Here is a 17,465-nt window from a genome sequence, read left to right as displayed (position 1 = left end):
GCCCTTGGAGAAGCAGAATATATGGCGGGTGAGCAAGCCTTTTATTACGGCGAAATGCTCATGGCGTACTTCTCACTGGCGCATCCTGAGAGTAATTTCACAGATCCGCAATTCGCCGTCCCCGAACCAGAGGATGTGGCAAAATTCAACAAAATGTTAGATGCTAAGGAGTACCTCCGTGATTATGTTCGGAGATGGATGAAGGGGCCTATGGAGGAAACCAAGTCGTCCACTACTGTCACGTTAGATGAGCTTGAGGAGGTGCCCCCTAAGGTGGGTGAAGAACCAATTCCTGACCAGACTCTTCCCCTTGATCCCACTTCCTCTGTGGATAAGGAGGTATCTCCAGCTGGCGTATCTGTGGATGTGGAGAAGGAAGATCCCCTAGCAAGCGCCGTGAGCAAAGAAAGCGTAAAGGAGGATGCTCCCATTGTTACTTAGTTTGTTTTTATCTGTGATATTGTAAAAACGCCTTTAAGTACAATTTGTTTTAATCCTTCATGGAAGCTATGTTATTTTACCTTTACGTTTGCGTAAGGAAATATATAGGCATCTAGGATTTGTGTTGGAGTAGGTGGCCAGCCATACTCCATTGTATGAACCTTTGTGAAGGTTAGAAGCTGTTCTATTCCTTCTAGAGGAAGTAAAGCTGCCCAGGGGATCAATTTGCTACATATCTTTGAGGTGAAGTGATCCGCCCGTAGGACTTGTGAATCCTTCTCTGGGAAGGATAAGAGAGTGTAAAGACCTTGCGTCCAAGGATCGTTTTAACTCTATTGGAGATTGGGATCCGCTTAGAGACGGATCCGCCCATAAGGTTGATGCTCTTATGTCTATAAGGCGAAAAGAAAGTAGCTATAAGATAGCGATACGTTGTAAATGTGGAGAGCGTTGGATGCCCCCCTTCTTTTTAAGACTGGAATATTGATATTGCCACAATAAACTTTAAAAAGAACATAGATAATAGAACAAATGATGTTTATTAATGGGAGAAATGCTTTATTACAGCAAGTAGGTCTTATAGGTGAGCCTCGTTAAAACCTTTAATAAGAAAAACCACATGGGAAAAAGCTTATTAAAAGAAAAAGAGTACTCAAGACCGTGTGTACACTTCATTTTCTGACAAAATATTTGCGGAGATTTTGGAGGTTCCATGTGCGTGGCAGTGTGTTGCCCTCCATGTCTTGGATTTTAAATGTGGCGAATCCAATCTTGTCCACTATCTGATATGGACCCGTCCAGTTGAGCCCTAATTTGCCCTTGCCTTCTCGAGACTGGACTTTGTCAGCCTTTCGGAGCACAAGATCACCCACATTTAGATCCACAAGCTTGGCGTTTTTATCATGGTAAGCTGCGATCCGCTGTTTAAATTCCGCCATGCGCACATAGGATTGGTCTCTGCGATCTTCTATCTGATCTAGGTGCTCCCTTAGCCGTTTACCGTTGTCCTCTTCACAATAAAAGGCCACTCTGTCACTGGGGACCTGTATTTCGACTGGGATCACGGCTTCGACACCGTGAGAAATGGCGAATGGTGTTTCCCCTGTGGCCATCCTTGGGGTGGTGCGATAAGCCCATAGAACGCTTGTCAGCTGGTCCGCCCACTTCTTATCATGCTCTCCTAATCTCTTCTTTATCCCCTTTACGATCGTCCGATTTGTAACTTCAGTCATCCCATTGGACTGGGGATAATAAACGGAGGCAAATCTGTTCAGGATGCCCAACCCTTCACAGAAAGCTTTGAATTCGCTACAGTTAAACTGTGTTCCATTATCGGTGATGATGGTATGTGGAACACCATATCTTCCCACGATGTTGTCTCTGACGAATTCCACCATTCGTTCTGCAGTGATGGAGGAAACAACTTCGGCTTCTACCCACTTGGTGAAATGGTCCACTGCCACTACCACGTACCTCTTCTGTCGGCGAGTCGGAGGAAATGGGCCAACAATGTCTATTCCCCAGAGGGAGAATGGTCGTCCTTCTATGATGGGCCTCTGGATATGTTTGGCAGTTTGTGATTCATTCGCATGAATCTGGCAACTGTGACAAGATTCTACCAATTTTTGGGCATCCAATTCTGCCGTGGGCCAGTAGAAGCCCGCTAACCTGGATTTCTTCAAGATGGCGGCGGATGCTTCATGAGCCCCACATGATCCCTCATGTAGCTCTTTGAGGATTTGTTGTCCCTCTTCCGGCAGAATGCACTTCAACCAGGGATGGCTAAAGGATTTTCTGTAAAGGCCGTCATTGATCATGGAGAAATAAGCCGCTCTCCTAACTATCCGCCGTGCTTCTTCTTTGTCCTCAGGTAAGGTTCCATTTAGCAGATATTGGCGGATGACCGATCTCCAATCATCTTCTACCGTTGTGAGTAGGGATACTTCCTCTGAGGCGAAGACTGGAGCTATTTTAACTTCGAAGGGACAATCCGGATCTGTCCAGTTCCCCTCACAAGAGGCCATTTTGGCCAAATGATCCGCCTCTGTGTTGGACTCCCTTGGTACGTGAATCAGTTCCCATTTAGTTTCCTTAGTCTCAAGGTGATCCAGCAATTTTTTGACTTCTGCTACGTATTTGGCCAGAACCTCGTCTTTCACCTCGTAATTCTTGATTACTTGGTTGACCATTAGCTTAGAATCACTATAGATCACAATCCGCTTAGGAGTGATTTCTTTGAGTAGGCGTAATCCCAATATCAGAGCTTCATATTCAGCAGCATTATTAGTTGCATGGAAATTTAATTTTGCTGCGTACCGTAATTTTATGTATTGGGGACCCTTGATCACAACACCTACACCAGCTCCATCCACCGAGGAAGCGCCGTCGGTGTACATTGTCCATTCCTCTACTGGAGGCTTGGGATGATCCATCCCTTCATCAGTGAATTCATTCACAAAGTCTGCCAGGACCTGACTCTTTAAAGCTGACCTGCTTTCATATCTTACATCGAATTCGCCCAGGCGAATTGCCCATTCCATCAACCTTCCCGAAGTGTCTGGTTTCTTCAACACCTTTCTCATTGGTATATTTGTTCGAACCACTACAGTATGCGCCTGAAAATATGGCCTAAGGCGGATTGCCGTGGTGACAACAGCCAATGCCATTTTATCAAGTTTAGAATATCTGGTTTCGGCGTCTTTCAGAATCTTGCTCATATAATAAATTGGAAATTGCTGGCCATCCTCCTCTCGTATCATGACTGTGCATACGGCTTTATCTGTAACTGATACATACATGTAGAGGTCCTCTCCCTTCAAAGGTCGACTCATCATGGGTGGCTCCGTGAGGAACCGCTTGATTCCTTTGAAGGCTCTTTCACAATCCTCATTCCACTCGAATGCCTTTTGCTTCTTAATGACCTCGTAAAAGGGCTGACATCTGCGAGCTGAACAAGAGATAAACCTGCCTAAGGCTATGATATGCCCATTAAGGCGTTGTACTTCTCTGATATTCCGTGGTGCTTGCATTTCTAGGACAGCCTTAACCTTGTCAGGATTTGGGCTAACTCCTTTTTCACTGATCATGAACCCTAAGAATTTCCCATACGTCGCACCAAAAGTGCACTTCTCTGGATTCAGTTTAATGTTGTGGCGTCGGAGTACGTCCAGTACCTCCTTTATATCATCCGCATGCTTTTCTATAGTCGTACTTTTGATGATCATGTCATCTACATAGACAGAATAGTTGTCCCCTTTACTATCTGCGAATATCTTGTTCATCATCCTCTGATAAGTTGCACCCGCGTTCTTAAGCCCAAAGGGCATAACTTTGAAACAATAAGTGGCTTGGTGTGTTACGAACGAGGTCTTGATTCTATCTGAGGGCTCCATGGGGATCTGATGATAACTTGACTTCACATCAGTAAAGGAGTACATGGCGTGACCGGCGGTTCCGTCTACAAGCATGTCAATACATGGCAAAGGATAGTTGTCTTTGGGGCAAGCTTTGTTGAGATCCTTAAAGTCAATGCACATGCGGTAAGATCCGCCCGCTTTTTTCACCAAAACGACATTCGACAACCACTGTGTGTAAAGCACCTCCTCAATGGCGTCCGCCCGCTGGAGCTTGGTGATTTCTTCTTCTATCACCTTCTGCCTTTCCGGACCATGGTTTCTCCGCTTCTGAGCCACGGGAACTGCATCTTTATCAATGTTGAGCTTGTGAGTGATCACGTCTGGACTGATTCTGGGGAGAATTTCATCCTTCCATGCGAAGACATCCTCCGCCTCACAGAGTACCTTGGTGATTGCATTTTTAATCTCGCCATTGAGCCCTTTAGCCATTCGCACCTGCTTTTCATCCGCCATAAGGTACATTTCGGTCTCGCCCAAGGCCATTGTGACGCGCTCCTCTTCATCTTCCTCCTTAGATTGTGGGCGAATCATTAGTGATGCCGAATATTTCTCCTGGGCCACCTTTTGGCTACCTCTGATCATTACGCCTCCCTTGGCCGTGGGAATGTAAAGTGTTAAGTGGCGTATGGAGATAAGGGCTGCAACTTCGGAGATAAAGGGCCGTCCGAGGATGATATTGTAAGCTAACTGACCATCCAAGACAGAAAATTCCAGATCACCCTTCCAGACCTGATCATCGTCTGTAAGCTCACAATCCAGAGTGACTTGGCCTTTTATTTGGATAGTATGTCCCGTCACTCCCAAGATATCGACCACAGTTGGCTCTACTTGAACAGGATCAATCATGAGTTTGGCAAAAGCTCCTCTAGTGATGACATTGCATGAACTCCCAGTATCAATCATTACTCTTTTCATCTCCCAGCCTTCCACCATCATAGTGATGACCAGTGCATCCGTATGGGGAGATATTTCAGGACCTACATCGGAAAAGGAGCGATTTAACGACGTCCTGTCAAGGGCGGTAGTCCTTGCCTTTTTTAGCATTGGTTGGTATCCAGGTCCGTCTGCTATGACATTGATGGTACCCTTTCCTTTCTTCTTTGGGTCCTCCCTAGATCTATCACCATCTCCTCTCTTGCCTTCAGTTTGGATGAACCGATCCAATTTGCCCCTCTCTATGAGACGCTCGATTTCTCGAGCTAACTCCCAGCATGCGTCAGTGTCATGGCCATTTTTCCTGTGATATTTACAATAGTTTTTAGGATTTTTAACATTATTGGTGTACTCCCCTCCCTTCGGTTCGGGGTATGAAATGCTCCGTTTGTGTTGACTGTTCTCGATCCACATAAGGACTTCACTTTTAAAAGCATTGAGAGGTGTGAAAGAGGTGACAAACGTTGATTTGTTCTTAGAATCTCTCCGCCTGTTTCTAGAGGAAGAGTCCTGACGCTTGTCCCTGTCTCTATCTCGGGGACGAGATTCGCCCTTGTCCCTTTTCGGCGATGATGGTGAACCTCGGCGAATGTCATCTACCTCTATAAAATCTTTACAACGCTCCATCAACTCTGCCATGCTGGTGGGTTTCTTTCGAATGAGATCTTCCTGCAAACTCTTACAGGTGGTGTTTCTTACGAAACATTCCACAGCTACGGAGATATCCACATCAACGATTTGTATGCACAACTGGTTGAAAGTGTCTACATACTCCCGAAGGGATTCATTCGCCTTCTGTTTTAACTTAAAAAGCTTCCCAGATTTCACCACTGCAAGAATACAGCCGGCGAATTTAGCGCAAAATTCTCTGCTCAATTGATCAAAGCTGTTTATCGAACCTGGGTATATTGCAAGATTGGGAATTTTAAAAGCTCTATCTTTTTCCTCTGCCTCAATCCAAGCTGCGAAAGGCGAATCCCTATTAGCGAACGGGTTATGCCTAGCATTTTCTTCATTCATACGGAGCACCAGGGCCCTAACTTTATCATCAAAATTTTCCGGATCCACCCTGGGACGACCTCTTTGTGGCGATCTGCTTGGAGAAGAAGAAGAAGAACTTGAATCAGACGATGGATCTGATGGCGAACGCCCTCCTTCATTACCGCGTCCGCCTCCTCCTCCGCTTCCTCCTCCACCACCACCTCCTCCTCCATTCCCTCCACCTGGGGGAGCCGGCCCGTTACCTCCCCCTTGGCTTCCCGACGGGATGTGTCCAACAGTTCCTGGAGGTGGCGGCGGCGGCGGTCCACTTGAATAGGGTGTCTTTTCTGGCCTTTTACTCCGTCTACGACCGGTAGACGGGGGCGATCTGCCACGATGGGAGGATCTCACTCGTCGGGGCGAGGGTGACCTTGACCGCCTATTTTTCTCCTTTCTATGCTTCCTGTGTGTTCGCCCTTTAGATCCGCCAAGGGATGAATTCATCCGTGGATGCCTTGGTACATTGGACCCACCAAGATTTAACCCCGGACCCTTAGATCCGCCAGGAAGGGTCGAATCGTTTCTTTGACTTCCTTCTGCGCCACCAGGGAATAACTCCCGATTAATTGGTCGCTCGCCAATCGGTGCCGCGGTGGTTACCATAGAATCAGTGTTGTGAGCTTGGAGGAAAGAAGAACTTTGGGCGCCCGGTCCGAGGTCGAAGTTTAACAGAGGCCAAGATGAAACGGCCGATGTGGACGCCATGCTCCAATGCGGAGGAAGGGTCATAAATGATCGGAGGTGATTCCCTACCTCGGATCCATACCGCTCTCCAATATCTTGAGCACACATATTGATGAAAGCATCCGGGGGCATGCTACTGTCGACGTGCGTTATAGGAGCAGTTGAATCGGTGCGGCCAGCACTAGACGGTGTAACTAAAGGTGTTTCAATCCCTGAGGAGGGATTTTGATCTCCGTTTGTCATAGTTTTTTAGTGTGAACGAAAAACCCTTTGTTTGATTAAGGATTCCACGTTCACCGCACCAATTGATAACAAGTAGAGAAATTATGATCAACTTCCGTCCCTGTGGGGGCGTCGTTGGGTTCGACGGGGGGAAGCTCCGATGCCAAAGTCAGTAAGATGATTCAAGGAAACAAACTGAATTGACAAAGGTTGTGAGAATGTGTACCTTGATAGCCTAGGGAATCAGGCTATATATAGCTGAGAAGTCGTAACCTTCAGGTAACTAGAAAGTCTCCATTAATACTCCATTAATGGCGGTTACGAGTTATCTCTAACCTGGCAGTTAGCTAATTGATAACTCATTAATGATCTTTATGGTCGAGTCGGCGGCCAGTCGTTATAATGGCGAATCAGGTGAATGAAGAGATTCGCCTCATAGGTCCGCCAGCGGATCTCTCAGAGCAGATCCGTGGAGATCCGCCTGCCAGCTCCCCTTTGGGGATCACTACGCGGCGTTCTTGAGGTGAATATCCCTTTTAGTCCTCGGGTTAATATCTCGATATTATCACATCTTGATCACCAGCGCCTCATCGTATTCTTTAGATAGCTTTGAATGATGCTCCTTAGTTTTTACGATAGCATCGCCTACCTTGCTCTTTATGTTAAAGGACCTCTTCCCACCATGTTGATTACTCAACGAGAGGCTCGGCCTTCCTTCTTTTTCTCATATTCGCCTTCGTTAGCTCGGCCTTCCTTCTTTTTCTCATATTCGCCTTCGTTTTTAATTTTTTTAAGGAAGCGGTCTAGCTTTCCGCTCTCTGCCACTTTTTCCAATTCCATTTCTCGCTGCCTACATTCCTTTGTCTCGTGCCCTTCACTCTTGTGGAAGTGGCAATATTTTACGTTACTTTGGCCTGCCTTGAGTTTAGGCGGGTATTCGATTCGCATCTTATTGTCCTCCACTCAAAAGAGAATTTCTTTCCGGGGGCATTAAAGGAATCTTGTGGCTTATCCCTCTGCTCCGGTGGTGTGTCTATGCTTCACCTATTGCTCTCTTCCTTCCTGGGACGCTTATCATTGCTGAGGACCTGCTCTCTTCAAAGCAATGAGTTCGGTTTGTGCTCGTCCCAATGAGTGTAATCTTTGGCTCTCTTCATTAGTTCTTGGAAATCTTTTGGTCGAGCGGTGATGATGCTTTGCGGAAGCACCCGACTTTCAGCAATTGCTCGCCACGACATCAATAGTTCAGCCCATGTTAAATTCCTTGACCTGAATGGCCATGGACTGTAATTTCTCGATGAAATGGGTCAGAGTTTCTCCCTTATTCTGAACTACTCGATTAAGATCTAACATGGTCTTCCCCTCAAGTATTGATTTGATGAAATGGTTCATGAAGGACTCTGCCATCTGATTAAAGTTACGAGTCGAATCGGGTAGGAGCTGCCTATACCAAAAGGTCACTGATTCCTTCAGAGTAGTGGGGAAAATATGGTATAAGACAACATCGGTAGCCATGGTCTCTTCTATTATTCGTCGAATTTTTTTGACGTGGATAATAGGGTCTCCCACTCTATATTGTACAAAGATTGGGACCTAAAATCCTCGAGGTATGGGTTGTGTTGAATCTTTTTCAATAGAGATGTGTTGGTCTCTGCTAAGTCTGAATATCCATCTCGGGAACTGGATTTTCATGAAGAATTCTTCTCTGAGAGTTTCAATATATCTTCTTTGCTGAGGGGCGAACCCTCTTTAGCCCTTGTCTTTTCTGGTTCGGAGCTTTTGTGGTGGTTACTCCGGGGTTTTAAAGGGGAATGGTGTTTGCCTTGCTTGGGGGCTTTTCCTCGCCCTTTGGATCTTTTCGCCTTTTGTGGTGCCGAGGAGGGCTTATTGATATAGGATACCTTCGCTTGGGAGATAGGCTTTGGGAGTAGGCCCTAGGAGTCCTAGTGGACTCCCTACTTGACTCCTTGGCTCGTTCAGGTTTTTCTCGATCGCCCTCTTTTGCTTTCTGCAACTGCCGTCGAAGATCATCTCTAGATCATTTGTTGCTTTTGCATGATCCATCTCTTTCTGCATGGCTGTCAAGTTTTGAGCGAACCTTCGAGACACCTCCTCTACTAGGAGTTGGTACTGAGGGTATAACTAGGGTTGGGGCCCTGTTTGCTGATTAACCTCTTGATCGTTGTTCTGATGGATCTCCGAATGAACGCGACTAGATTGAGTCATTGCTCTAATATTCTGATAGACGATGGATAATCGAATTTCAGGCTCACCGCACCAATGATAACTTGAATATGAACTTGGTCACGTGCCCAAACTATGATGATGATCCGACGTTGTGTTTGTGTCTACAAAATAGTATGCAGGTCAAATGGGGCCGGAGTCCGGCAAACCCACTCTGATGCCGAAGTCAGTTTCTAATTTAGGACCGAATGGAATAGAATGGTTTAGAGATGGTAGTTAATGTATCGAACCTTGTGTTTATACATGTGTATTTATAGTGCATGATTAGGTTTAAGGTTGTCATCTTCTTTGGGAATCCTTACGGAGCTAGGATTCCTGATTCCTTATAGAGTTCAAACCCTGTGAGGAATCATTTGTCTCGTAGGATTCTAGAAGATCTTTTGACGTGCCGAGGTTAGAGGCTTGGGCGTTGTGATGGGCCGCCGCTCGTTGGGCTTGGGATTGATCGTTTCAGACTTGTTGAAGTGAGATTAGGGCCATCTTGGATGCCTTTGGACCTGGGCCGCAATGAGGATAGCGATGACGTCACGCACGAAATATCATTTAGTCTGATATCGCAAGGAATATAAAACTCAAAGTGATTCAGTAAACTTACTCATATAACTAAAGATTTCTAAATTAATTATGTACTGTGTATAATTATATATGTTATTTCATTGTGATATTAAAATGATTATATTTTTTTGATACTGTAATGTATATTTTATTTGAGTAAATAATACTTATCAGGAGTGTATACTGGGATGGGTCCGGAGGGTCCGGGCCTCTCCGGTCGTCGGAACCACCATGATCACAGGTAGTTTCGATCATCCTGTCTCCACAAAGTTTGAGGTTGTGGTGGTTCCAGCCTCATGTCTCTAAAAATTGGAACAAATTCGATTTAGCAAAAAAAAAAAAAATTACACATGCACGTGTAAAATCGGCCCCCCAATCGACCAATTCTGTATTCGCCACTGAATACTATAACATATAATTTTAATAATTTCGTTTTTGTCTTGAAGCAAAGGTATTTAGTTGTAATAAGAAATTTGTAAATTCATTTTTCTTAATCCAATGGTGTCACATGTTACAAATTTGTTCATGAAATAATTTGAATGGTGTCATTTAAGGTGGCACATCTTACAAAATTTATCATTTTTTTGGTCACATCTAAGATTCCTTACCTCTCTATGCAGATGTAAAAAAAAAACATGGCCCGGTCCCATTACACGTCCCCTTGCTCTCTAGGGGCAAGCCTTCCCTTGCCAATTTATTTAGGAAGAGGCCGCTCCTAAGACTCGAACCCGTGACCTCTTGATCACACGACAACAACATTTACCATTGCGCCAAGGCTCGCCCTCCTCTCTATGCAGATGTATTTGACGAAAATTGAATTTAAGATATTTCCTCACAATCTGTGTTAATAACTGAACTACAATCACTAGGCTACAAACTTGTTCATTTAACAATGTAAAAAATCACATTAGAGTGAGGAAAAAAATACTATTTTAGAAACACATTATATCAGAAATTTATTGCATATTATTTTAGTAATTGATAATTAGATTTGCAAAAAGGTTATATTAACAAAAATACTAAAATTTGCACTGGCAGTAGATATTTATTTAAAAATGATGGTTTAGGAGAAAACATAGGAATTGGGGAAAGAAGCTGGCAGCAGAATGAAGGCACAAAATCATATTACGACATCAAAATTATGTAGATAACAAGTTCATCATTAACCAGATTGACATGGAACCTTGTATCATCACATTCACAGCACCAGGTAGCTTCTTGCTAATGCTGGGTCAGTTTCAGAAAACAAAACAAATGAAAATGGCCTTTCCATAATATCATGATTGTACTGCAACATCTAATAATGGATCTGTGTAGGGATGGCTCCACTATTCTATTCTGTGATGTGATTCCACAATCAATCATCCAACATAATAAGAATAACAATTCTATGTCAAAATTCCTCCTTTGGTGCATCTATACTATAATAGAGGTTTGATTTTCATTTAGTTGTGCACTCCTAGCTAATGCTATATACACTTGAAGTATACAAAAACTTTCATTTGCCCTTTCTTTTGTATTATCAATCCAAGGCACAAGGGATACAAGGGGGATTTCCAGCTTGGTCAGCCGGAGTGATGCGAAGCAAGCAAGAAGAATGAAAGCAGTGACCACATGGCAATACAGAAGTAGGCAGTAGCTTATCTGGCTGATACATGGACCCTTCTGATGTATATGACAGGTCCCTCTTGCATATTGGACACTGATATCCACTTGGACTTTTCTTATCCTCCTCTGCAACACATAATATTTTCCATCACTAATAGCAATACGCGTTACAACTCCAAAATAATAATAAACATCATTAGGAAGCCCTTTAACTTTAAAGCAAGTTCTAGCAGGTGGTGGATTTTAGGCATTGAAAATATGTCGAAAACAATATTTGATCAGAGAAGCCTTTAGTTACCATGCCACTTTATGTGGTGAGTTGACTGAGTTCTCAACAAGGATGGAAGAAGAGCAGGATTCTGTAAAAGGTGGGACATGTGTGGCGTTAAAGACTTAATTGAAGCTGGAGGAATATGTTGTGCAATTTGGTGCAATGTTGGCGTAGACGGAACAGAAGGAATCATTGATCTTGTCTTTCTGCGCTGAGCTGCAGGAGCATTAGGTGACAATTTGGATGCACCCCTCTTAACAGATGCTCCAGAAAGAATAGTGGATGATTGAGGCACATTAACTTGTCGAATCTGTTGTTCTGTAGGAAAAATTACCATGGATTATTGAAAATAAAAATAAAAAAGAACTAGAACTTACATTTGTATTATTATAAGTACCAGAAATAAAAGCATGTGCATGTGTACTTTTCGAAGGGTTCAAAGCAACTGATGCTTGAGATTGATCACAAATACCTGCCATCAACAATACCACTGAAGTCAGACAATAAGCTTGACATTTCAATCCTTAAAGAGATTTAATAGGGTTTCTTAGTGTTATTCAATTCAATTATGTAGTTCGTTTAAGACTCCAGCACGCCAGTCATTATGATTGAGGTTTCAATTAAGAATGAAGATTCCAATTAGAAACATTTTTACAATATCAACTAAATATTCTCGCAGAGGTAACTTGAACCTAATCACATCAGAAAATAAGCTTTCTCATATACAGATATGAGAGCCATAAATGTGATGCAGGTGAGAGAGGGATACCCTTCCTATGTTGCTGAACTCTGACATTCTTGGAAAATGGACTGCTTTCAGTAGCTTCAGCGGCAGAAACTGTATTAGCTTTAAAAGGATGACCTGCTAAAGTAGATTTAGACACAACTCAATTAACAAGGAATTATCAAACAGTGAAATGAACTGGTTTAGATCTAACAGATGCTTCACAATGGCTCATATATCCTTTACAAAGAAAAAAGAAAGAATCACAGAAAATTAATACTGGCAATGCAATGGCGCACAAGGCTCAAGGCCGTGAAATGTTGCTCTGGTAACGCCAAGGCGCGCCTTTGTGCCCCTGGACAGGGTTATTATAGGCGCGCCTTTTGTGTCATAGGTTATTTTTTAGGCAAAAAGCATAATTAAGCCTTGAAATTTACCTGTTTTAAGGATCAAGCTCTGATCATTTATTTTTCCACATTGAGCCCTTGATCATGTTATAGATCAGGCCCTTATTTAACTTTTCCACCGAGATTGGGCTGCATACATACGTAAGGCGATTCAACCTGTTGACATGGACAAATAAAAACAAGAGTTTCTTGACTAGGAGAGATGAAAAATTAAAAAGTAAAAAGAAATTATAGAAATTAATTTCCAGTAGGTTCTTCCAAGCTCGATCTTCTCCTCTCCAATTTCGCGATTTCCATCATCAGAATCGCCAAATCGATCTTCTCCCCTAACACCAAAATTCATTTCCAGCATGTTCTTCCAACCTCCATTTCCAGCTTAGAAAAACCTACTCGAAATCGATTTTTGTAATTTCTTTTTACTTTTTACTCTCCCCCTAGTCAAGATTTTTTATTTTTATTTGTCACATGGAACTAAAAATGTCTACGTCAACAAGTTGAATCCCTTAACGACGCTTGTCGTCCAAAGTCGATGGAAAAGTTAAATAAGGGTTGAATCCATAACAAAATCAATGATCAAGGGCTCAATGTGGAAAAATAATTGATCAGGAGCTTGATCCTTAAAACAGTAAGTTCACGAGCTTAATTATGCTTTTTGCCTATTTTTTTATCGTTTCATAATATTTACCCACATGTTCAATCTCCACCGTTGGATTAGACATATCTAGTGTCCAAAATTAAACAAAAACGAAAGGAAAGCAGACTGGCTTTCAAATTGAACAATCGCTGAAAAGAGAGAGAGAGAAAGATGCATAATAGGCAACAAAGGGAAAGAAGAAGCAGAAAACAAGAGTAAAATACCAAAGAAAAAGAAGCAAACAAGGGCAGAACTTGAAGTTGGAGACCTTTGATAAGAAGTAGCTATTAGTCAACTTAGATTTACGGTTTAGTTGAACATTTTTAACTTTAGAATATGAGGTTTATTGCATGTTAGAATTTATGATAAAGAACATTGACATGATCGTATTTATTGCATTTTGATTTTAAAATTTACAATTTATTATATTTTAAATATTATCAGGCATGTTCTACTTCTAAACATAATCCATCACATTTACCATTACAAGTTCAATGAGACAGTGACATTCGTGCAGCCAAAAGAAACTCTTAGGTCCCGTTTGTTTGGTACGCTGTAATGCAATGTAATGTAATCAATGTTGTAACGTAATCAAAATTGTAATGTAATAGAATGTAATAGTGATTCCATTACAATGTTTGGTTGACAAATTTAAAAAAAAAAATGGTGAAATGTAATTACTATTACAATACTTATATTTGCTTCATTAAATGTAGTTAAAAATTTCAATTATTCTCAAATTTTCATATGCATGGGAACATCATCTATATAGATATATATATATGATGGTTAAGAACTTATTAGGTTTTGTTCCATTATGCCAAAAACAATATGACTAATCCAAACATGGTAATGAGCATCCATTGTAATGGGCATTCCATTATAACGTTCATTACAGCGTACCAAACGGGCCTCAATGTCAAAATTCTACAGGGTTTATAAGGAAAAAATGAATATCAACTTATAAAATTGATTTGGTATTAAAGCTGCATGCAATACACATAACATCTAAAGTGTAACAGTGGTCCATGTCTCACCTGACTGACCCTGCCAGGGCATGCTTCTCAAAACCCCAGGTGAAGGAGCCACAACAGGACCTGGTGAGAAATAATTTGGTTTAGAAGCTCCATGAAACAAACATTTACATCTCAACTGGAACAATGGGGGAGCCATTTCTCACCAGACTGACCATGCGATACCATGCCTCTTGGTACACCATTGCGAGGAACTGTAACAGGACCTACTGAAAAATGATTTGGTTTAGAAAGCTGAGCAAAATAAAAACATAAATCTCATGTGGAAGAGGAATGCTGAGATCCATATCTCACCTGACTGACCATGCCAGGCCATGCTTCCTGGAACTCCAATAAAGGGAGGAGCATTAGCAGGCCCTGGTGAGAAGTTCCTGACAGTTGTTAGAGGTGGATTCTGCAGTCGGTCAGAAGCAGGTTGAGTAAACCCAACTATAGAAGGTGATGATGGGATCATGGTCGCCCTAAGCCATGCAGCATTAAGCAATCCTACTACAACAAGGCATTGACAAGTCAGTTGACAAAACTTGAAAGATTGTGTAATGATCTGTATATACAAATCCTTATATTCCCTATCCTAAGTTCCAGCTGGTTGGAATATGATGATATTGTCGCTAATCAATGATAAGGTCCCACCGTTCACAATCCTAGATAGCTAGGCGAACTCACCATTACTCTCAGAAGATATATCTCTATTCGTTGCAGGTGCTTGATGTGAAAGCCTCCTCGCATTCAGCATTGGATTAAAAGAGCCCTCTACATTCTGCGTCGCCAATGGATTAGGAAGTTCATTAGCCCTCCATGCTTGATGAGGAAAACCACTTCCATTTTGACCAAGATTCTGTTTTCGGTACGGATCCTCATTTGTTAAGTTTCTATAACCACCAGCACAATTAAGGAAACTAGAAATACCATTGGCCATGGTAGAACTACAATTCAAAGAGCCTCTAGCAAAGTTTTGATCAGGGAAAGTATTGAACAAAGGAAGAAGAGCTCCTCCAGTGATCTGCTCACTGTCCGGGCAGTGGATACCGCATTTAGAATCAGTCTCTTCAAAAGTTCCACATCCAAGACTCAGGAAATTCCCATCAAGTACTCCAGGACGGTTAGGTTGAGCTGCACCTGTGGTGACAAAGTTACTCACTGCCAATTCTCCAATGGTTGGGTTATGGCCTGATGCTGATGCACTAGATGCCCCGATGAATTGATTTCGAGTTAGCCAAGGCCTAGGAGTATTATTATCATTTGTCTCTCCAACAGATGTGTCCATCAATAAGCTGTTTGGACTTAATTTCTTACTAATTGGATTATGAGCAGATAATGATATGCCACCATTACATTCTCCACCTGGCTTGCATGATTGTAGACCTCTGACTACAGAAGCCCCACTGACCATAACGTTTCTTCCAGTCTGAGAGCTTTCAAGATCATTAGAATGGATATTAGCCGAAACTACTGAATCCCCAAAAGCATGCTCAAGATCATTTTCCTTCACATTTCTCATTGAAACTGAATAATCTGAAACAGACTTATTTAAGTAATCCTGGCCAGGCTGGTGAAAGACAGAAACATCACCACTGAATGGCATTCCCTGTCCATAAGATTGAGGAACTAAATGCTCATTTGTAGTCAAACAATAACGAACTGATTCCACTTCTGTATTGGAAATACCAGCAAGATCGTCAGATCCATGCTGTAAATGAAAGGATGCAAGTTCTTCATTACTTTGCAGAGAGGAAACAGAAAGTTGGCGTTCACCTCCTTGTTCTCGATTTTCACTTGTCATTGCATAACTAGTTCTGGGGGAAAGTGAAAGAGTTAAACATGCATTCGAACATTTGATATAATACATCCCCACAAGGATACAAGAATCTGAAATCCAGTCAAGTCGAGACAAAGTGTTCCTGTCTCACTGATACACAACCAAATATGGAACTTTCTAAGACTGGCTTCTAAAACTATCGATAGTTTGAAGCAGCAAATATAGAATCCCTACCAGAACTCAATGGAATATATTCAAGCAACGCATAAAATAAACAAGAACCCAGAACACCGTGAAAAATTAATGAAGTTTCATAAATTAGCAAGGCACCTAACAGTAGTATCAATTTCTTATATCTTACATGCTTTTTAAGAGAAACAACTACTGTTAAGAGTTAAAGCAGAACAATGAGGATGAATAATCGCATAAAAACTGAAACTATACCCTGCAAATTGAAAAACCCATAACCAGTAGAAAAGCCAAGCGAAGAACCGAGAAAGAAAAATCAATTAAAATAGACAAAATAGAAAAGTTGAAAAGGAAAGAAATACAAGTTGAAATTCAGCTAACAGAAAAGAATTAGAAGGGAATACAGAAAAGGGGAAAGAGACGTCAAATTGATAATCGCAAATGAAAACCCATATAAATTGAAACATCAAAATACCTAATCATACAAAAGCAATACGTCAATGGCGAAATTCATCAAAACGAAAAGAAAAGGAAATAGAAATTGAAGTAAAAGGACACTTACCACCACCAGTGAGTGATTGCAGAGAGAGAGCAGAGACTGTGTTGGGTTGGGTTTAGGGCTCTATAGAAGTTTTTAAAGGATTCGGTGTGGGTCCCACTTCCTCTTACTACCATTTCAAAACGGATATATTGTGGGCCCGCCAACTCAACCTCTGTGATGACATGGCACATTTTGCATAGTGAGCGAGTGACATCTCAGATACCCATGTTAACGTGGCTGCGGTTTTTGTAGTTGCAGAGTTCCAACAGCATTAATAGTGCTAGTTAGGAAATTAAATTTGCCACTTAATAACATGTTATAACCCGCGTTAATAACAAGTCATTTTAATTTTAGTTTTAATGGTGTGTAACATTTTTTTTTTTTTTTTTGATAGTTTGTAGGTCATTCATCATCTTAAAATAATACTTTTTCTAAAGTAAAACACTAGTAATTATTTTTAACCAATTAATTAATACTCCCTCCATTCTCAAATAAGTGTCGTTTTAGAGTTTTTCACACAAATTAAGAAACACAATTAATATATACTTAAATTAATAAATTTACATGGATTAACTAAATAAAAATTCTCTCTCCTATAATAGTTAGAGAAAAAACTTTGAAAGCTTAAAAAACACATAAATCAAGATAAAATTTAAATGCTTAGACCAAAAAACTATACTAAATTTTATTGAAAAACGAAAACGACATTTAAAAAAGAACAAAAACAATTATCTAAAACGACATTTATTTGAGAATGGAGGG

At 41.6% G+C, this 17,465-nt stretch overlaps 1 protein-coding gene across 5 annotated transcripts; it reads right to left on the bottom strand.

Moving 5' to 3' along the window:
- Positions 1-10,664: 10,664 nt before the first annotated feature.
- Positions 10,665-16,837, bottom strand: LOC136224488 (uncharacterized). 5 transcript variants are annotated; one of them, XM_066012838.1, is made up of 9 exons: positions 16,725-16,837; positions 14,881-16,010; positions 14,509-14,700; positions 14,361-14,423; positions 14,218-14,277; positions 12,185-12,280; positions 11,813-11,887; positions 11,443-11,733; positions 10,665-11,270 (listed from the first exon to the last, which is right to left on the bottom strand). In XM_066012838.1, exons 2-9 carry the CDS (start codon positions 15,995-15,997, stop codon positions 11,059-11,061), a joined length of 2,106 nt encoding a protein of 701 aa, XP_065868910.1. In that variant the 5' UTR covers positions 15,998-16,010; positions 16,725-16,837; the 3' UTR covers positions 10,665-11,058. The 5 variants fall into 5 exon arrangements, with proteins under 5 accessions (XP_065868910.1, XP_065868909.1, XP_065868907.1 ...); XM_066012837.1 differs by having other exon boundaries at positions 10,666-11,270; positions 14,361-14,420; positions 14,509-14,703; XM_066012835.1 differs by having other exon boundaries at positions 10,667-11,270; positions 14,509-14,703.
- Between the last annotated feature and the right edge of the window lie 628 nt (positions 16,838-17,465).

The sequence above is a fragment of the Euphorbia lathyris genome, chromosome 3 (genome assembly GCF_963576675.1).
Source record: "Euphorbia lathyris chromosome 3, ddEupLath1.1, whole genome shotgun sequence".
NCBI lineage: Eukaryota > Viridiplantae > Streptophyta > Magnoliopsida > Malpighiales > Euphorbiaceae > Euphorbia > Euphorbia lathyris.
Note: the sequence above shows the minus strand (reverse complement) of the source record. Positions and strands in the feature narration are given on the sequence as shown.

Coding starts and splice junctions, on each gene's coding strand:
- LOC136224488 (XM_066012835.1), bottom strand. CDS start 15,997: ATGACAAGTGAAAATCGAGAACAAGGAGGTGAACGCCAACTTTCTGTT. Junction 14,424..14,508: donor GGCCTGGCATGGTCAGTCAG/GTGAGATATGGA, acceptor ATCATTTTTCAG/TAGGTCCTGTTACAGTTCCT. Junction 12,281..14,217: donor GCCCTGGCAGGGTCAGTCAG/GTGAGACATGGA, acceptor AATCTACTTTAG/CAGGTCATCCTTTTAAAGCT.